At 36.9% G+C, this 22,403-nt stretch overlaps 1 protein-coding gene across 1 annotated transcript in view; it reads left to right on the top strand.

Moving 5' to 3' along the window:
• Positions 1-18,251, top strand: part of CNTNAP4 (contactin associated protein family member 4) — a 267,774-nt gene extending 249,523 nt beyond the window's left edge. Inside the window, exons 20-24 of the mRNA XM_063295227.1 lie at positions 1,004-1,137; positions 2,803-2,890; positions 9,492-9,713; positions 10,251-10,322; positions 17,802-18,251. Coding sequence (XP_063151297.1) covers positions 1,004-1,137; positions 2,803-2,890; positions 9,492-9,713; positions 10,251-10,322; positions 17,802-17,995 — 710 coding nt within the window. The 3' untranslated portion in view covers positions 17,996-18,251. The remainder of the gene's footprint in view (positions 1-1,003; positions 1,138-2,802; positions 2,891-9,491; positions 9,714-10,250; positions 10,323-17,801) is intronic.
• Positions 18,252-22,403: the final 4,152 nt, after the last annotated feature.

Here is a 22,403-nt window from a genome sequence, read left to right as displayed (position 1 = left end):
TTAAATGATTTTTTTTCTAGAAATAATAAAAGAATTAGAACCAACATGTTAATATTACAGACTACCTGCATGTAACTGCTGTTTTTGTTTTATATTCTTTGAAGAATTGCTGTGGTCATTTATCAAAGGCAATAAATGTTTAATGTACAATGTATGAACAGTTGTAATATTAAAACATGTAATGGTGGGTACTGCATGTTAAATATGAATGGTAGTGTATTGGCTACAGTCCTTAAATAACTGCATGAATGCAATAGAAAATGATTAATGGAGATTTTACCAGTAAAATGCTTTTAAACTGAGTGGCTGCATCATAAAATAGTAAATTTTCCAGCTGTCATTCATACTTTACTTTCTTACATGAAATAAATGAAGCTGTTTCCTTGTGTTAGATCTTTTTCGCTCAGCTATTTTCCAACTATTATCTATTTTATTATTATTATTTTTATTTATCAAATTTCATCACCACCCATCTCCCTCAAAAGAGGGACTCCGGGTGGTTATCTGTTGTTGTTTATTCATTTAGTCACTTCCGACTCTTTGTGACTTCATGGACCAGCCCACGCCAGAGCTTCCTGTCGGTCGTCAACACCCCCAGCTCCCCCAGGGATGAGTCCATCACCTCTAGAATATCATCCATCCTTCTTGCCCTTGGTCGGCCCCTCTTCCTTTTGCCTTCCACTCTCCCTAGCATCAGCACCTTCTCCAGGATGTCCTGTCTTCTCATTATGTGGCCAAAATATTTCAGTTTTGCCTTTAATATCGTTCCTTCAAGTGAGCAGTCTGGCTTTATTTCCTGGAGTATGGACTGGTTTGATCTTCTTGCAGTCCAAGGCACTCTCAGATTTTCCTCCAAGGGTGGTTATCTAGCTGATATTTAAACAGTTATTTTCAGAAAATCTTTTTTTTTTCAAATGCTATCCTGAAAACTGGAAATATCATGTAGCTATTTTTTGTATAGGTCAGTCATGAAACTAATGTATGATTTCTCCTGTTCCCTTAGGAAGTTTACAGATCAGATATAAACTAGATAGTCACCGAGATCCTGATATCTTCAACACTGATTTCAAAAGTATGGCTGATGGGCAGCTTCATCATGTGAAGATTATTAGAGAAGAAGAAAAACTATTTGTGGAGGTAATGCCAGAAGGAAGGAAGGGGATGCTTTAAAGAGGACAAGCATTAAAGATAATTAAATAGATGTATAGATTTAATAAAATGAATTTATATAGTATGTGCTTCTGCATGAATTGGAGAATCTTGTCTAAGAGATATTTTTCATATTTACTTACAGTATCATCTCAGCTTACTTACAAATAACCATGTAATGTCAACTCTTACCAAGCATTTGCAAATGTGCAATTTAATGGGTGGAAGCAAATCTGCAATCTTTTCAATTGCTTAAAGTCATCTCTCCTTATCAAGGCCTTAAGAACTTTTTAGAGATGGTTTAAAGATATACTATGACCTTTTATAGATATGTACAATTATATATTGTACAATTTAGGATCTTGTTACTTGTTTGATTTAATTTCTTTAATGTTCAATTGTATTGCTTATTAGTGTTTGTTCTTTATTATTCTATTTTCATATGCAAATCATTTTGTGATTTGTTCTAAAGAGTCTAATTGCACTAAAGAGTGCAATATAACATTTAAATAAAAATAAGGAAACTGATAGAGTCAGTTTGGTGCAGTGGTTAAGGCATCAGGCTAGAAACCAGGAGACTATGAGTTCTAGTCCTGCCTTAGGTACAAAGCCAAGTGGGTGACCTTGGGCCAGTCACTCTTTCAGACCTAGGAAGGAGGCAATGACAAACTACTTCTGAAAAAGTAGTTTGCCAAGAAGACTGCAGGGTCTAGTCCAAGCAGTTGCCAGGAGTCATACAACCTGACTTGAAGGCGGGCGGGTTGGGGTGGGGATAGATTAAGATGTATTAAGATTCAGCTATGTGGCTGCTATATTCCAAAGTATTCTAGAAAATGGAATGCTGGCTTTTCCTGAGCACTGAATTAAAACCAATTATACCAGTTGGATCATAGATTAGGGTAAAACAGCATCTACACAGGGCAGCCTATGGCTTTATTAACCCTTTAATAGAACTGGGGTAAAACACAACTTTTATTTTAAAAATAGGTAGCTTATAATTGATTTTGAAAATGTATTATCATTGATTAGTTCTATTTACGTTAGTGCAGTATGCTTTTCTGCTGGGACTAATGAAAAGTTACTTGGAAATATATTTATGCCTACCTCAATACACGATTGCTAAGAGGAGTGGAAGTTTCACTTGCATAAATCATATGTGAATGTGGTAGCACTGAGCAGACTCTAGTCACAATAACAATATATTTGGTAAGGAAATGGTGTAAGGTAGATATGTGCTGTCACCATCTTTCGATGACAAACAATTTGTGTAATGGCACGGGGGCTTTTTCATAATATTTATTTTGAATGCAACGTTCATTCTCAGATAAGTAAGAGTTTTATATCTGGAAAGGAAGCCTTGTCAATTATACTGAAGTTAAAAATGCATAAAAAAGAAGTTACCAAAATGGATTATTTAAAAAAGATGTTAGAAAGATAAATGAAAAGTTGTGTATGAAACTATCACCTTCATGTTAATGAATGACATACTATTATGGCTTTCTTCTCTTAAATGTTATGACATCAGTAACAGGCTTTTCTTTCCTTTTTCTATTTCTCTTTTCCCTTCCACAATTTTATGTTTCTTCATACCACATTCCGATTACATTTTCTTCCATTATGTTACTTTTTATGTTTCCTTGGACAATACTGAAGGTTAACCAGGATGAAAGGATGAAATTCTTTCTGTCTTCAGATATTCAGTTCAATGCAATCAAGTCTCTCATTCTTGGCAAGATCCTTGGTAAGTATAATGCAAAAGATAAAATGTGATCAGATATATATAGATATATATAAAATAATAACCCTAATCTTGTTGAGAAACATTTCTTTTTCGCATTTGATTAGGCAGAGAGTGACAATCAAGGTGGAAGCTTCATTCTTGTCAAAGTGCATATATAATCACTGGTAAGTGCTTCTAGCGAGATGAGCAAGTGGATTCCATTAAAAATAATTTCATACTTATCTTTTCCATTTTGCAATCAGACATAATGAAACATGGCATTTTTAGTACACTCTAACAAAGAAAAAGCTAAATCACACTCAAATTATAGGTAAAGACAATGAATGGGTTGCTCCAACTGCAAGAATCCTTTCCTTTTGAACAGTATGCTCTAGTGCAGTCTTTTAACCTCAGTAACTTAAGATTTGTGGACTTCAACTCCCAGAATTCCCCAGCCAGCAAGGTTGAAAAACACTGCTTGAATGGATAAAGTCAGAGAAGTTATCTTTCCAACTGGAGTATGCTATGGACAGTGATCAAGAGATGTGTGATACTGAAAGACACATAAAGTAATGAAATCACAGTTATGGCACCCTAGGGGGTACTATCCTATTGATCCCAAACAATCAAGAATCTTCACTGTTTGATGGCAGGAAGATAATATGTATACTACAAAAGAATGTAAACATTTAAGAAAAAATAAACCTGGTGTCTAACATTAATACTTGCTGTATTAAATGTATGTGTGGCTATACCTACAGGAATATTAGGTATGTTTGCTGCCTTGAGTTGACCAAATATTAGGAAAAAAATGGGGGGGGCAGGATAAAAGTATAATAATAATAATAATAATAATAATAATAATAATAATAATGCCAGTTAATTTCTTAATATGTGCTCCAACACTTAATACATTTCAGCATAACACCTTCAAATATGAACAACAAATAAAACCTCAGCTGACTTGTGTGTGTGTATGTGCATTTGTGTGTGTGTGTGTGTATGTATACACACACACACACACACTTTTTTGCAAAGGAAGGTAAAAACTAATAGAAACTCATATAAAGTAAGAAAAAGAAAAGAGAGAAAGAAAGAAATCAAAGAGAAAGCTAAAAATGAAAGGGGAAAAAGTAAAAATAGAAAAAAGAAAGAAAAAAGATATAAAGAAGTAGGTTCTGATCTTCTTTATATCAGTTTGCAGAACAATTATAAATTTACCTCTTATTCTCTGGTTACAACATAACTCTCTTCTTTCTGTAATCTATCCTGTCTAATCATCAAAACCATAAATCATAAGTTCATTTTTTTTCTGTTTTACACAAAAAGTCTATAAGAGGTTTCCAGTCAGCAATAAATGTAGATATTGTTTTTTTCTCTGATCAAAGAAGTCAATTTAGCCAAATCTCATCTGACTTGTAAAATCAGACAATAAAACTAATATTATGAAAATAGGATTGGATAATTTGATTGTTTTTATGCTATTGATTTGGAATGAGGAAATAAAAAATGATTTTAAAACTCTTTCTTCTTCTCTTCTTGATGTCAAATCTCCTGTTTTTCTTTTTCAAAAAGTATATAAAATATTGGCTTGGATCTAGAGATCCATTGGGTAGGATGTGCAGGCAGAAGGTGATTTCTCCATCCCTATCTCTTTATTTACTCCTTTGAAAAGCTGCTTCTGAAGTTCTGAATAAACTTCTTCCTGAAGCAGAGAGGAGTGACAGAAATTAATCCAGGCAATTTCTGTGGGCTGCTTTCCCATTTAAAGATCAATGTGCCTGATTTTTCAGCAGTTTTCAGAGACTGGGGATCTAGTTTTGTAAAACAAACAAACAAAAACATTTGCCTTGCCTGTCGCTGTTAGATGGAAAGAAGACATCTGTATTCAATAAGTAAATCTTTAGTTATTTTATGCACCTTTCTGATCCCATCTGCTTACTTGCTTTCAATGATTTTATTGTCTGAAACTTTCATTTTTATTTTGATACGTTCACCTTTTTATAAACAGTATCACATTCAAACAAGTAGGAGTGGAACTTTTTTGATCAGGCATTGCTGGTGCTCAACACAGCAAGGCAAGAGTGTATGACTAAGGATGTGTATGCATGTAAGTGGTGCATAGTAAAGTGGTGGTTGAGCAAATATAGTGATATTCCTCTAGTACTAAGTGACATAATGCTTTCTTCAGAGTACCCAAAGCATGCCTGACAAACATCATATAAACTTGGTGTGAATTCTTTGTGGCCACCCCTGTCCTGTGGAAAAGTGCCCCCATCCAAAATCCACATAACCATGACCCTGTTGTCATTTAACCCTTAAAAATGGTTCTTTCACCAGGCTATGGAGCAATTTGTGACCTCATACTGATATTAGTGTTTCATTATTTGGTTATATATGGTCGTTTCTTCATCAGTATAGTAATATATATTGTTTTTTATTGCCATTACTGTGTTTTCTGCTTGTGTCATGTTTAATGCTGAACATCATTTAGAGTCACAAATAAATAATTCAAAGTTTATTTCTGTTACCCACTCAAGAACCTAGGGTGGATTTAAACAAGTGGATAAATGGGAATCTGGGTTCTGCTAGAGGATCCTTTAAATGGAGAAGGAATTACATCACAATAGCCAGATCTACAACAGAAGCAGCTTAAAATTACAGTGATCCTTGGGCTTAAGTGGTTTGTGTCCTGTGCTCAATAAATCACTTTCCAGATTTCAATGTGTTTTTCAGCTATGGCAACAATGCTGTCCAGGTGTTCTATCCAGGTGGCAGTTACGACAGCTCTCAGTTGATGGTTTCTTTGCTCCTTCAAGCCATGTCAGGAAAGCGAACACAAGTCATTTCCTTTTCCATATACGAGCCTTTGAGAACATGTGGTTTCCACTGATAGATAGGAGTCTGCCTCTGCTGATTCCCCTTTGCACTTGATTTCTGTCACACATGTCCACCCTTGGCATAGGACAAGGAAATACCATCATTATTGCTTCCTTTCTGTTATTCCGGTTAGAAGTAGAAGCTGGCAGAATTCCCCCAATGAAAAGAAAAGGAAAGAAAAGAGAAGAGAAGAGTCAACCACTTCACCAAAGACATGTTGGATGAGTCAGAGGAGATCTGAGCCTTGTTGCGGTATCCTTTATCTAGACCACTTAATGTGCAAGCATTCCAGATAAGCCCCATTTCCTGCTAATGTTACTGAGAGTCTGTAATAGTGATTCCAATGCCTGTACTCACAGTATCTTCCCCTCTGCAGATATGGACATTTAGGGCACTCAGGTGTCTATAGCAGCCATCATAATAAAACTGGGGAGGACCAGGGGAATAGCCAGACTACTCAACATGTGAACCTGAACAGATTACTGGAGACCTTAATCTGATTCAAGGGTATTCTTTTTCTAGGTCATGAGAATCCTTGATAATTGAAGAACTGTGTCTGGGCCTTTCTTCTCTTCTTTATAAACATAATGTGCGGGGGGGGGGGGACTGTGAATAGAGTAGGCTTCCTTTAACACCAGAAGAAACGTGACTCAGTGGGTCAGAAGAGTTGGAATGTTGCTTTCAGATATAGGGTGCTGACTTCAATTAATTTTGGCCAGGAAAACATATGGCTGATTCTGCTTTAGAAAGAGCTCACATTCAGATTGATTTGCTCGCTGTTAAGTATGAAAATTCATAGCTGTGGCCCTAATTAATCCAGCAACAAGTGCCTTGTCTCTTTTCCTCCAATGGAATAAAATGCTAAGCATTCTTTGAGAACCTTCTGTTCCAGTTAGCAGATCTTACTGTCCTGTTAGACACTGTGGGAACTTGTACAATTTACTTCTATTAAATCTGAATGGAAAATACTGGGTATAATTGATGTCACCTGTATAGAAGCAGCATATCTTATGTTCCTAGTAGTGTAGCTCATAAAAGGAAGACTGCTACTTAAAATAAAAAGATAATATTTTATTTAAAAATTTGTATTTGTATGGTTTGCTATGTGAAACTCAAAGGTAAAGCAAAAGAAATCATGTAGGTCATCTGCATCTTCTTAATTACATTAATTTACAGATAAGTAATATTTCTTGGTAACAAGAATTTATAGATTGCTAGTACTGATAGATATCAACTACTACAAATGTGCTTGTTATGAACAATTTCAGCAACAGTGTAAAAGGTCATGCAAACAAAATTAGTCAATGTAAAATGCACACTTCATAGAAATGTCTGGAATCAACTTTATGAATCTGCCAGCTGGCAATCTAACAGAAGTCTCATAATATGTTGTTCTGCTGAACATTCTGTAATGTGTTATGAATATAGGTCACCAAGTAGAATGACTGTGTCTTTATTTTCTGAGTATCTTAATGTACAAATAAACTACCTCAGAGATCAAGTATAAGTTTAAAGTTGTAAGACTCCAACAGATTAAAGTCTTAATTTGCTGTTCTCTCCACATTTCATGATTTACGTTTACAAAAGACAGACTGTGCCTGCCATTATTGGTTAACTTTTTGGACTTAATTTTTTCTTCTTCTAGTTTTTTTATACATATGCAGTATTTGTACCAACATTCCTAAATTGCATCCAAAACTGATAACGCTAAAAAATTCTTACTTGAAAGTGATAGTCACATTGATTCCATTTCATTAGTACTTCCATGATTTTTATTTTTATAGATAACAGATCACTTTACATGTAGCTAGAATTTTTTCATTTTCATGTCTGATTTTATATGTACTGTATGTATGTATACAAACACACACACACAGAGCACATATTATTATGCATACATTATATACATGCATATAGCACACACACACACATACACACACACACATGTATGATAGTGATTTGATTCAATCAATTCTCTCATTTCAAGGATGAGGCTGGGATGAAAAGAATAAAGCTCCTTAAGGATTATTAAAATTTAGTAACCATAACCCATCCCATAAAATGAAGCCATTACACTTAGGACTGTAGTCTTCAAAGGCAATCCCATGCTGTGTCCCATCTATTTCGTGCATCAGTTGCAATGGAGTAAGACATCTAGAGCTGGTGAGCTCATGCCCAAAGTTCTACAGAAAGGCATGTTGAACAACCTATTGCAAGATATATGGGCTTCCTGCTACAGTCAGTCACCTTCAACATATGCAGATGGTATTGGAGCAGAGAAAGCTAGCTTGCTTATTCTTGTGCAGTGTAACTTTTCTAAACTTCTGAATAGATGAATTCCTAGTACCTGCTAACTAAGTCATGAAAGAACATATCTAAATAGACAAAGTGTCTATGATAATGGCATTGATTATAAAAATGTTGTCCAGAATCTTGCTGGCTGAGTCCACACTTGCACTGCCAAATTTATCCCCACAACAATAATTTTATCAGGCGAGATGGACTGACATGACAAGAAAATCACCTATTGACGCTCTATGACTGAAGTGACTTGACCCTGGTTTTCCCCAATCCTAATCCATAACCCTAATTGCTATACAATATTGATTCCATCAATATTGATACAGTGTTGAAATCAGTGTTCCCCAACCTAGTGTCCTCCAGATATGTTGGACTAAATTCTGAGAATTGCTATCCAGTATAAAGTTGCTTGCTTCGTTCACATTTGGAATGTTTTTCTTCAGGTTTCCAGTGTTATACAAAGATATGTATTAAATCATGCAATGAATGCTCTAATAAAGACATTGGCCAACATGCTGCCACAACATAATGTAATCTTCAATTGGCATGTTAAAATTGAGCTCTGCATACATTATCCTATAGATAGAAACAAATTAGCATACAGGTGTATGATAAAACAATAGCAGTAATTACCATCATCAAAAAGGTTTTGGTTTTAAAAGAACTATAATATTTGCAAAAAATGGTGTTGTAATAGATTACAGAAAATGAAACAGATTTGATTTTTATGAAATGAAGTTTGGCATTAGCATGCAAGAAAATGTGTGTTTATCAGGATTATGTCTTGTGCAGTGAATATTATCTGAGAATGTATTAGAACAGTTTTATTCACATGACTTTTTCACCATTCAAACTGAGAATAAGGTAGTGTGAAAATAAAGTAGTTTGAACTTCAGGCAGCTAAGAATACTCATGCAAGTAAACATTTAATCAAACTATTTTATTTGTGCATGAGAACTGCATGTTATTGAAGAAACCAGTTAAAATAAAATGTCCACAGCACTAAAAAAAAGTATTTGCAACAAGTACAATTTAAAAGCATTTGAATTGAATATTGAAAGGATTTTCACAGCTGTGTGTACAAATGTACAGCATGGTAGGGGCTGATTCCCATGAATGTTTGTTATTTATTCAGTATTTGGGAGGGAGGGAAATTTATTTCACTATATGAACTGAATTTCTTATTTATGTTAAGAAATTGCTATATAGCTTCAAATATCTACTCCAGCAAGCAAACTCTGCTCATCTTATTATTTTTTTTAAAGTGTGGAGTACATTTCTTGTGTTTTTGTTAAAGACAGGCAAAAATAAAATAGGTAAGCCTGTGCTGTCACAGCATGCAGAAACTCTGAGGCATAAAGGTTAATTATTCAATTATTCATCTGTCCCTTTGTTCTGTACGTTTCACAATGATTAATTGTGTTCTGTTTCTTTTTATTAGCAGAGAATAGTGATGTAGACCCAGATACCATGAAGGCAAACTCCCAGGGGTTTATTGGATGCCTCTCTTCAGTGCAGTTCAATCATGTTGCTCCTTTGAAGGCTGCTCTGCACCATCCCAGCTCAGCTCCAGTCGTTGTTAGAGGACATTTCATGGAATCCAACTGTGGGACTTTAACTGGAGCTGATACAACATCAAGTGAAACAACCCATTCATTTGCAGGTACCAAGCATATGGCTTTCATTAATTTGACTGTCTGGAAAAGAATACACGACAATGTGTCAGAATGTCAGTCATTTTTGTTTTGTGCCAGAAATGCATATATACTAGGCAATTCTACCAACCCCCAGTTTTTTGGCTTTTCCTATCTTCTGTGCAAATGCATGTGTGTTGTTCAGATATACCCATGTGACTTCCAAACCAATCATTCAGTCCTTGTTTTTAGTAGCCTTGTATTAATATTTTAATGTGTGTGTCCCTAATTTATAACTCTGTGTTATAACTATCACCTAGAACAGTATTTCTCAACCTCAACAACTTTAAAATGCATGGACTTCAACTCCCAGAATTCCCCAGCCAGCATGGCTGGCTGGGGAATTCTGGGAGTTGAGCTCCATGCATCTTAAAGTTCCTGTGGTTGAGAAACACTGACCTACAGTATTGGATATAGTAACCTCTGTTAGGTCTGTGAGTTAAAATTCAGATATCTTGAAATTTCTCTTCTCTGTCTCTGCATTTTTCTTTTTGGTTTTGGTACAGATCATTCAGGACCAATGGATGAAGGAGAGCCCTTAGCTAATGCAATAAAGAGTGATTCTGCAATTATTGGGGGTAAGAGGAATTGCAATGGCACTGTAGTACCATTTTGAAAATCTAAACTTAGCTGCTGAAGCTGAATGCCCAGATAACTGAATAAGCTTCCACATTGTTAACTTGTTTATTTAACATTGTATAACACTCAGGTTTTAGAAACTGATGGAATTAGATTGGACATTCACAAATCTGAAATGATTATGTATCTTCAGATATGCGGTCAAGTTGCAGTGGAAATATGGATCCCATTTTTTCCTCAATCTCCAAATGGCTCACAGGGTTGATAAGAAATGCTTTATAAGTGTTGTATCCTCTCCAACCTTTTATGTACATGTTTGTTTGCTTATTTTTAAAAATCGCCCTTCTGGTAATTCTATATTATCAATAACAGACTGAGTTCTTGTTGGGATCATTAACTTACTGAGAATGAGGCTGTTGTAATCAAGCCCAAAGTTCTGTCTGCTAAACGTGTACATACAGTAGATACATACACACAGAATTCCACACACTTCTATGGGAGTTAGGACTTTGTAACATGACCTTTTTTTAACTCAGAAGCAATACCAAGTCGTGATTTTCCTATCTTTCAGGTTTTTTTAAAATGCTTTTAAAATGCTTTTTTAAAATCATTTTATTTAGACACTGATTTTCCATGTTAAACCATGATGAAGGCAGTTCAAAACAGGATCAGAAGAGTTATATTATACAGCAACACTTCAAGATAGCACCATTTACAAGACATAACAACATTTAAATATCAGTTAGCTAATCAAAACATTTCTTATAACAGAAATAAACAAATATTTTAAAATGTATTGCTAATTCATACTAAGATATAATACTAGAAATACACAAAAGTAAAGTAGGTGAAGTCCCCTTTGTGCTAAGCTCCAAGTCCTTGTCAAACTTCTCATGTGATGGGAAAGGAGCAAAAAACAACAACAACCCTGTTATAATTGTTGAAGGTCTGAGCACAGGAGATTTGCCAAGGCATACTGACAGGGTCTGAAAACATTTGTTTTTCCATTTTTATTCTAGTTAGAAACATATGGCTTAAAAACATCCCATTTATTCCCTTTTGCCAATTTTGTGGAAGAAGGTTTGGTTCTCCATATTAATATGTTTAACAAGTATCAATAATGTCTCTTTTTTTAGAAAAAAAAAAAGAAAATGCCAAAAAAGAGTAATTTTTACCCAGATTTTTAAATACATATTTCAATTTGGATAAAGGACAAATTTTACCTATACAGAATATGGGATATTTATATTTTCAAAAATGTAAGAAATTATATATCCCTCTGACAATTGACATATACTACTACCAATGGAGCATGCTTCAAGAGAAACAAAGATCAGTTTCACAAATCTTCAGGAAGTAGTGGAACATTATGCCTTTGTTGTTTCTTGCTTCAGAAGATTTTGTTCATCTTTTCTATAGGAGTTATATGAAACCTATGCTTGCATTTGGAGCATGTGCATTTTCAGCGGTTTATTAATTCCCAAAATGCCTATTTGCCACTGAAATCCTTAAGAGAGTTGACAAAACCATCAAACTAAGCCAAAATGGTGCTACAGGTTGATTTCTGAAATGTTGTAAACTTAAGAATGACATATGTGCTGTGAAATTCAACTGGATTTCAAGATCCTGCCTTCTGCTCTCACAGCCATCAGTAGCCATAACTAGAAATGAAGCTTAAGGGTTGAATGCTTCTTCTATGTGTACAGTATTGTCCTGTTCAGACTATGAAACAGCCAGGCAGAATTATAAAAGGAAGATCTTTATTAACAACCAACTATTTACAATGGAAAAGAGTCCTTATTAATAGGCTATATAATTCAATCAAGTCCACCCAGGCAATGGAGAAACACAGGGCAAGGCTGCCAGAACAAGAGCAGTAGGAAATTGTGGCAACACAGCAAGACAGAACTTGGCAAACTCTCTCAATGAATCAGTAAGACTAGACATGGCTAGAGTGCTTGGCAAGGAGGTAGCTTGAGGTTTGATTGCAGGATATGGCATGGAGACAAGGCTAGGCTTGGCGATGGAGGCTAGGCAAGTCTGTGCTGGATTGACAAGACCTGGCTGGGATGTGGAGACAAGGCTGGACTTGGCTAGAGTGACAAGATGAGGCTTGGAACTGGAGGCCAGGCTGGATTTGACTGTATTGACAAGACAAGGCTTGGAACTGGAAGCAAGACTGGACTTAGCTGGATTGGCAAGGCAAGGCTCAGAACTGGAAGCAAGACTGGACTTAGCTGGATTGGCAAGGCAAGGCTCAGAACTGAAAGCAAGGGTGGGCTTAGCTAGAGTGACAAGTCAAGGCTTGGACCTGGAAGCAAGGCTGGACTTAGCTGGATTGGCAAGGCAAGGCTCAGAACTGAAAGCAAGGGTGGGCTTAGCTAGAGTGACAAGTCAAGGCTTGGACCTGGAAGCAAGGCTGGACTTGGCTGGATCAGCAAGATGAGACTAGGAACTGAATGCAAGACTGGACTCAGCTGGATCGGGGTGCAAAGGAGGTAGGTCTGCATTGGTAGAAAGAGCTGGCACTGACTCTGTGTTGGCTACAGGTGAGGCTCCGTTTCCTGGCGAAGTTTCTCCTGTCGAAGCTGTTGGCACAGTAAAATGGTTGTTTGCTCTTGGTGCTGGTGCCTTTTATGTGATCCTTTTCATGCCATTTCTCTTCCATAGCCAATCAGGCCACCTTTTGCTTTGCACGCTTCTCCTCTGTCCTTTCTTGCACACTAATTGGAGAATCCAAACCACACTCCGGATTCTGCCGAAGCAGCGTTTCCGAATTCTCCTGCTCTGCTAGGTCCCTACTAGTTTCTAATTCCCCAGCTCTTTCCCTATAAGTTTTGTTTTTTCCCTTTAGGCTCAAGATAAGTTTTGTTTTCAGAATCAAGGTCAGACTCAAACCCCACAAGTATAAAGGTTTTGTGGAAGCATTACCATTAAAATATGGAAATAGATTTTGAAATCAATTCTGTTGGTTCCTACTTTTCCTCTGCCTTTCTAACTTTACTGAGTGGGCAAATCAGTGATGTGTGTGTGTGTGTGTGTCTGTGTTTGTGCACATGCACATACACATCATCAAACACAGCACAATGGAGGTGGCATCTCATTATCCAGTAAAACAATTAGAATGGAGGTAGTATTTTTGTTTTGATAAAGGGATATAAAGCACAAAAAAGAAAAAAAAAGTATTCTTGATAGCATCTCAACTTCTAAATATGTTTCTTTGTGTAATATCATTGGAAATATACAAATAAGTGAGAAACATTGTTCCTGAGTTACTGAAAAAAAAAAAAAACATTTTCACTGAGAGCTAGTAATTTAGAAATGGAAAAGCTGAAAAGAGTATTTTGCCAAAGGCAAGACCTTATGCTCACCTATACGCTGCTGCTGTTGCTGAAATTATGAGCATTCTATAGTCATTTGATGACCCATTAATATCTACATTCATATCCCTATTAAGCCAACTTGAGCAAGAATTGATCAGCTTTTTGCATCTTATATTCACATATTTTCCCATGTATTTTTTTTCAAAAAAATGAGGAAAATCTCATTATCAGACTAAGACTCATCAGCACAGAAGGTACCCAGAATTTATAAATTTATAAACCTGACATGATGGCAAAAAGCTGTTCCTTCATTTTTCCGTTATCTCACTAGTGACCGTGGCATATATCCTTACAGTCCTGTGGCTAGAATTCTGCAATGAGCTATTTGACAATGACTTGAAAACTATAGTTTGTTCAAAATGCATAACCTACTTGCTGACTGGTGCTGGATGGTATAACCATATTACCTTGCATTGTTTGCAATGTTTCCTAGTGCGATTCAAGGGCTAGTTTGTATCTATAAAGCCCTCAATGGCTTGGCACCTTTACTGCTGACTCCAAATAGAGATGTCCTGTCCAGGATAATCTTCCTAAGAGAAGCTGCTTCTGCTACCCTAATTCCACAAAGTGAAGTGAACTGAAGCCAGAAAATGTTGTTTTTCAATCATGGCACCAATTCTGTGGAACAGCTTGCTTCTAGAAATCAAGCTAGCCTTCTCAGCGATGGCCTTCCATAAAGCAGTGAAGCTTGAACTCTTCTGGAGAGCCTTCAGGGAATCATGGTGTACCACCTGGAATCAGTTTTTATTATTACTTATTTATTCTTTTGTATTGTGTCAGGTTTTGTTAGGTGATTCTATTGGATTACAGAGTTATGGGGGTTAACAGTTATGGTCCTCTATTGTGGACATTTCATCATATGTTATGTTGTCAGCTGTTGTGAGTCGAAACATTTGGCAGCACACACATTTAATGAATAACGATAATAATTTATTGGTTTTAAAAACAACTGTGCTTCTCAACACCAAGTTTCAGTTTAGCTCAGGAGACAGCAAATATCATAGCTAACAATGCAATCCTGTGCACTTACCATCAGTCTTCTGTGTTCAGTAATGCTAGTAATTCTGTTCAAGTATTCAGCAAAGTACTTTCTTCTGCCCTGAATCTGCCACTGTGTGTGTGTGTGTGTGTAAAATAATCTACAAATTCATTATTATGGGAGAGAGATTTTTATATATATATACAATGTATCCTTATCCCACCAGATGCCCTTGCTTTCTTCCAAAATAAATAAATAAACAAGTCCTCCTTATCTGTTAACCTTTACATTTTGATAGGTCAGTGAAAAGCAATTGAAGGAAGTACTTTGCAAAGCACATTAGCATGAGTGAAGCACCTCTCCTCAAAGCATTAAAGCCACTGCATCTTTTGAAAAGTTCATGTGGCTGCTACTAAGGCTGTCCCTGGTTATCTGTATGCGTGTATGCAGACACTTCTGATGGCAGTACTTTGTACAGCCTCATATTCCAGCCCTCCATTATTTAATTCATTTTTATAACTATAATTCATTTTCAACACTAACATCTTCATTTTTTCATAAAATGGCCTAATTTGTAATTTCCAGAATTTTATGTAATTCTACACACATTATCCAGCACTTTGCCAAATTTTCAGGGCAAGTCTGGTCTCAATATAAGATATATTTGCTATATATGTATGGGAAAGACATGGTATTATACATAATCATCCATCTCAGACAGATGGGCAAGAAGAAAGAGCATAGCATTTACAAAATAACATCACACACATTTATATAGAAGCATTATAATACTATGTACTCTAATTTCAGTTCCTTTTGTCCTTAAACCTAACATGGATTTTCCCTTGTTAAACACCTCTGTGCACTGAGTATAAATTTTTGTGAAATCAAGCTGTACCTTTAATGAGCTGATTCTTTAAAGCAGCTACATTTTTCCCCCTAGGCTGCTTTAATGAATAGTAGAGAAGTGTTATGCTCACATGAAGTATAAAGCACATTTTCAGAATCATTTGCAAAGTGTGCACAGCCCTAACACACACACATAAACACATATAAATAACTATAAAGTGTTTTGTGTAAAATACTGTAATGTTTAGCAGTAGCAGAAGGATACAGAGGCTAGGATAATTAACATTTATGTGCCTAACTTATCCAGTTGTTATTTTTCAAATATTTGTTGCTGCAATTTTGTTGCTGCACTACCATAAACTAGAATGAAATAATAGTGTCGGGTCTGTTAGAATTAAGGGCCTAGTTTCAAAACCAGTGTATGCAATGTAAAACCCCATGTGTGCAGGGAGGGGTACTTCTTTGAGAACTTTACCCTCCACTGTGTGAAAGATGGTTAACTGGTCTACAGTAGGTGAGATAATTGACTGCAACCTTATTCTCCTCTCTTTATATTTGGCTAAAACCCTTAAGGCTTTTGGTGGCATATTTTGGGCAGCTTCAATTGCCTCAAGTCTAGATCCAGCCTAGGAGTGAATTTCTGGGGTTCAGGCATTACACTGATTCATCCAGTACCTCTGCCCAATTTCAGCAAGGCAAATACTCAAAATAGAAGTTGAGAAAGCTTTATTTAAACAAGTTTACAACCTTAAATTTCCAATTAGAAAAAGAGAAAAACAATAAGTTCAGGGGACACAGGATGTTTCCATTCCTAGAAGATTCAATTGTAGAAGAAAGTCACCTGAAGAATAGAGTCAAACTATATGTGATCTGTAAATAAGTTATTCATATTATCTATTGCTAGCATTTTTTAGGGAGTAAGTACCGTATTAATAGGCCAAGTCAGCATATTTCAAGAAATATGCACCAGGGGAAAAAAGACAAAATCAGATCATGAAGACTCTTTTAGAGAGAAGGTAATAACTCATGGAGTATTACTGGATTATGTTGGTGACAGTACTTTATAACATTATATCAGTGCCAGATGCTATTATGGTAAGGTTAGTGGGTTATATGATACTTTTCTAGAATGACAGATACTGTGCTAGTGAAAAGCATTTTGCTTGTAGCTACTATAAGATGTTATTAACCCTAAGCGAGATCTGCTAATGAAGATTCTACTGTGCCCAGACCTTTTATCACCAGACTGATGCTCATAAAGCTACAGCCTAACGTGCCCTGTTATCCCTTCTAATATAAGCTGGGGTACAACTACACAAATGTCCAATCAAACAATAAACAAAGTAATTGTACTCCAGCTGTACTCTCATCAATGTCCACATATTGATGATTCCAACATTAACTGATAACTTGTTTGTTCTCATTATAGCATGGTGTTTGCTTCCAACACACACACATATACACATGCAGACAGACACACAAACGCACACACACAGATCAGTAGGTCCTGAGGTAACAAAAGTTTGTCCATGTATTTATAATTTAAGAACAGCAAGAACAAAGAAACAATCAATTTTAGACCACCAGTATATTATATAATACAAAAATATAAGGAGTTAATGGGCATTATAAAAGTTAATTCATAAAATTTTAGCTATGTCACAGTAGTGAGATGGGCAGCTTTATAAATGTAATAAATAAAAAATATAAAAAATGTACAGAAAATCTGGACCAGTTTCTGTCATACGTTTTTATACATATTTTCCTGCAATTTCCATATTATAATGTATTCCTGTGCAACTTCCCCTATAAATCTGTTATTTAAATGGATTTTAGTTCCAACATAACTTACCCAAATGTGGAATAAATATTTTTGGCAGCTTCTCTAAATGATGCTGATATTTACTCAACGTTCCCAAATACATAGTTTTAATCATTTCTTTTTAACAGAGAACAGTAGGTGGCTATGGATTTCATTTTGATGGATATCAGTATTTTACAATAAAGGAAATCTATAATAGATTTCTTTTATGTAACTACCTCCTGCTGTTCATCAAATGTACAATGAAATAAGCTAAAAAAATTATGTCTGTTAATGTGGCCTCAAAATTAGATCTGTGCTTTGACATGGAACCTTTTTCAGTGTATGATGCTAGGAGGTTCAACACTTTCTCTAGTATAAAAGGCCAAAAAATCATTACAATTATTCTGATTTTTTAATTGATGTAATATAAAGTATACTTCATTATTTTCTTTTCTCTCCCCAGGTGTGATCGCTGTTGTGATATTCATTCCACTTTGCATTGCTGCCATTGCTGTATGGATTTATAAAAAGAAAAGTATATATAAAAAAAAAGAGGTGAAGGGATCAGAAAATGAGGATAGTGCTGAAACTGTCCTGAAAAATGAGATCAGCATGCAAAATACAATCAATGAAAATCAAAAGGAGTATTTCTTCTGATTTGCCTTTCCGATCTAGTTTAATAAGAATAAATAATATGACAGTCTGACTTATTTGCTAAACCAAGTTCTCAACAGAAAAAAAGAAACAAACAAACTGTTGCATTCAAAGAACACGCAAAATGGATTTGAAATCTATTAAACGGCGTATGTTCAGTCTTGGTGTTTGCTATGGGAAGCCTCTTTAAATAACATGCATTCCTTAGCTATTAATACATAGATGCATTTTATGTAACAGTGAATTAGATATTGTAACCAATCCCATTGTTGGTAGTTTTCAGCTGTTCTGCTGTGACTTTCTAAACTGGAAGTTAAACTTGCATACTTGACATGAGTTTTGAATGGGGGGGGGGGATTGTCCTTTTTTTTTCTTCCTTTCAGTCTTTTCCTTCCAAGAGATCTATTTTTAAAGCAATTCAGTTTAAATGTTTTACAGTGTTTTCTTCTGAACCATTGGGCTGTTATCCAAAGCAGAGGTAAGCACACTTAAGACCCATTGAACTAATTGGCTTAAGAGTGTAGACCTCCACATTGAATGCTGGCACTGATATATTCAGAAGCAACTGAATGAATAAACAACAACAAAAAAGCAGAAAGGTGCTATAATCACATGAGGTCAAGACCACTTCTTCTGAATAATTTTTGGTATTATAGATATGCCCACATATCCATGCTGTTGTTTATTCATTTAGTTGCTTCCGACTCTTTGTGACTTCATGGACCAGGCCACGCCAGAGCTTCCTGTCAGTCGTCAACACCCCCAGCTCCCCCAGGGACAAGTCCGTCACCTCTAGAATATCATCCATCCACCTTGCCCTTGGTCAGCCCCTCTTCCTTTTGCCTTCCACTCTCCCTAGCATCAGCACCTTCTCCAGGGTATCCTGTCTTCTCATTATGTGGTCAAAGTATTTCAGTTTTGCCTTTAGTACCGTTCCCTCAAGTGAGCAGTCTGGCTTTATTTCCTGGAGTATGGACTGGTTTGATCTTCTTGCAGTCCAAGGCACTCTCAGAATTTTCTTCCAACACCACAGTTCAAAAGCATTGATCTTCCTTCTCTCAGCCTTCCTTATGGTCCAGCTCTCGCAGCCATATGTTACTACGGGGAACACCATTGCTTTAACTATGTGGACCTTTGTTGTCAGTGTGAGGTCTCTGCTCTTGACTATTTTATCAAGATTTGTCATTGCTCTTCTCCCAAGGATTAAGCGTCTTCTGATTTCCTGACTGCAGTCAGCATCTGCAGTAATCTTCGCACCTAGAAATACAAAGTCTTTCACTGTTTCTACATTTTCTCCCTCTAGTTGCCAGTTATCGATCAAGCTGGTTGCCATAATCTTGTTTTTTTTGAGGTTTAGCTGCAAGACAGCTTTTGCACTTTCTTCTTTCACCTTCATCATAAGGCTCCTCAGTTCCTCTTCGTTTTCAGCCATCAAAGTGGTATCATCTGCATATCTGAGATCATTAATGTTTCTTCCAGTAATTTTAACTCCAGCCTTGGATTCCTCGAGCCCAGCATGTCGCATGATGTGTTCTGCGTACATGTTGAATAGGTAGGGTGAGAGTATACAGCCCTGCCGTACTCCTTTCCCAATCTTAAACCAGTCCGTTGTTCCGTGGTCTGCTCTTACTGTTGCTACTTGGTTGTTATACAGATTCTTCAGGAGGCATACAAGATGACTTGGTATCCCCATACCACTAAGAACTTGCCACAATTTGTTATGGTCCACACAGTCAAAGGCTTTAGAATAGTCAATAAAACAGAAATAGATGTTTTTTCTGAAATTCCCTGGCTTTTTCCATTATCCAGTGGATATTGGCAATTTGGTCCCTAGTTCCTCTGCCTTTTCGAAACCCAGCTTGTACATCTGGCAATTCTTGCTCCATGATTTGCTGAAGTCTACCTTGCAGGATCTTGAGCATTATCTTACTGGCATGTGAAATGAGTGCCACTGTTCGATAGTTTGAACATTCTTTAGTGTTCCCCTTTTTTGGTATGGGGATATAAGTTGATTTTTTCCAATCTGATGGCCATTCTTGTGTTTTCCAAATTTGCTGGCATATAGCATGCATTACCTTGACAGCATCATCTCGCAAGATTTTGAACAGTTCAGCTGGGATGCCGTCATCTCCTGCTGCCTTGTTATTAGCAATGCTTCTTAAGGCCCATTCAACCTCACTCTTCAGGGTGTCTGGCTCTAGCTCACTGACCACACCAACAAAGCTATCCCCGATATTGTTATCCTTCCTATACAGGTCTTCTGTATATTCTTGCCACCTTTTCTGATCTCTTCTTCTTCAGTTAGGTCCTTGCCATCTTTGTTTTTGATCATACCCATTTTTGCCTGGAATTTACCTCCAATGTTTCTAATTTTCTGGAAGAGGTCTCTTGTCCTTCCTATTCTATTGTCTTCTTCCACTTCCACACATTGCTTGTTTAAAAATAATTCCTTATCTCTTCTGGCTAATCTCTGGAATTTTGCATTTAATTGGGCATATCTCCCCCTATCGCTATTGCCTTTTGCTTTCCTTCTTTCTTGGGCTACTTCTAGTGTCTCAGCAGACAGCCATTTTGCCTTCTTGGTTTTCTCTTTCTTTGGGATGTATTTTGTTGCCGCCTCCTGAACAATGTTTCGAACTTCTGTCCAGAGTTCTTCCGGGACCCTATCTACTAAGTCCAGTCTCTTAAATCTATTCTTCACCTCCACTGCATATTCCTTAGGAATATTAGTGAGCTCATATCTAGCTGATCTGTGGGTCTTCCCTAATCTCTTTAGTCTGATCCTAAATTGTGCAAGAAGAAGTTCGTGATCTGAACTACAGTCAGCTCCAGGTCTTGTTTTTACCGACTGTATAGATGTCCGCCACCTTTGGCTGCAAAGGATGTAGTCAATCTGATTTCGGTGTTGTCCATCTGGTGAAGTCCATGTATAAAGCTGTCTCTTAGGTTGCTGGAAGAGAGTGTTTGTTATGCAGAGTGAATTGTCTTGGCAAAATTCTATCAGCCTATGTCCTGCTTTGTTTTGTTCTCCCAGGCCATGCTTACCTGTAATTCCAGGTGTCATTTGACTGCCCAGCTTAGCATTCCAGTCTCCCGAGATGAAAATAACATCTCTTTTAGGCCTGTTGTCCAGTAGGTGCTGCAGATCCTCATAGAACTGCTCTATTTCAGCTTCTTCAGCATCTGTGGTTGGGGCGTATATTTGGATCACTGTGATGTTAGATGGCTTGCCCTGAATTCGAATTGAGATCATTCTGTCATTTTTTGGATTGTATCCAAGCACTGCTTTAGCCACTTTACTATTAATTATGAAGGCTACTCCATTTCTTCTGTGGTCCTCTTGTCCACAGTAGTAGATCTGGTGGTCATTTGGTGTGAAGTGGCCCATTCCAGTCCATTTCAGTTCACTGACACCCAAAATGTCTATCTTTAATCTTGACATCCTACCAATAACCACATTCAATTTGCCGTGGCTCATAGATCTTACATTCCAGGTTCCAATGGCGTGTTGATCCTTAGAACATCGGATTCGCCGTTCACCATGAGCACCATCAGCTGCTAGCTGTCCTTTCGGCTTTGAGCTAGCTGCGTCATCACGTCGGGGGCTAGTTGAACTCATCCTCTGTTCCTCCCCAGTAGCATTTTGACCATCTTCCAACCTGGGGGTCTCATCTTCCGATGGTATACCGACATATCTCTGGTTGTACCGATCCATTTAGTTTTCACGGCAAGACTACTGGGGTGGGTTGCCATTACGTTCTCCAGGGATCACATTTAGTCTGACCTCTCTGTCATGACCTTTCTATCTTGGGTGGCCCTTCACGGTTTATCTCATGGCATCATTGAGGTGCTCAAGCTCCAGCACCACGACAAGGTAACGATCCTTTGCTGAAGCCACATATACATAAGTCAATTAAAATTATATACATCCTCTACTTCCTTAAAAAGAAATGGCCCTCTTTGGGGACCAACATATTTTAATACTCTGCATCCAGTATTTGAAAATAGACCTTTGGCAGAGTCTGATTGTGTTGAACTATATATATGTGAAAAACCTGAACCACATGGACAGGGGGAAAAAAAACTTCATAGCACTAGGTACTCAGAGCCAACCAGGCCTCTACTGATTTGATATGTCATACGGTCTGTCTCTAGCTGTTGCATGGTGGCCCTTCAATTCAACAAAAATCAGACTGCAATACTTTCATTCTGGCAGATCCTGTTGAAATATACACTGGCCTGAGTACAACTGCTGGAGTCTTCACTTCAAGTTCCTTATATTCAGCCCTTTGGGGGTTTATCTCACAGCCAAGAACAATTGGGTAGTAAGGGCCCATACAATTGGGTCTCTCCATTAGATCTGGGCATTCAGTTACATATCTTCTAGGACATTGTGCTAATGGCTATTTGG

Source organism: Candoia aspera, chromosome 2 (genome assembly GCF_035149785.1).
Source record: "Candoia aspera isolate rCanAsp1 chromosome 2, rCanAsp1.hap2, whole genome shotgun sequence".
Classification (NCBI taxonomy): Eukaryota; Metazoa; Chordata; class Lepidosauria; order Squamata; family Boidae; genus Candoia; species Candoia aspera.
Note: the sequence above shows the minus strand (reverse complement) of the source record. Positions and strands in the feature narration are given on the sequence as shown.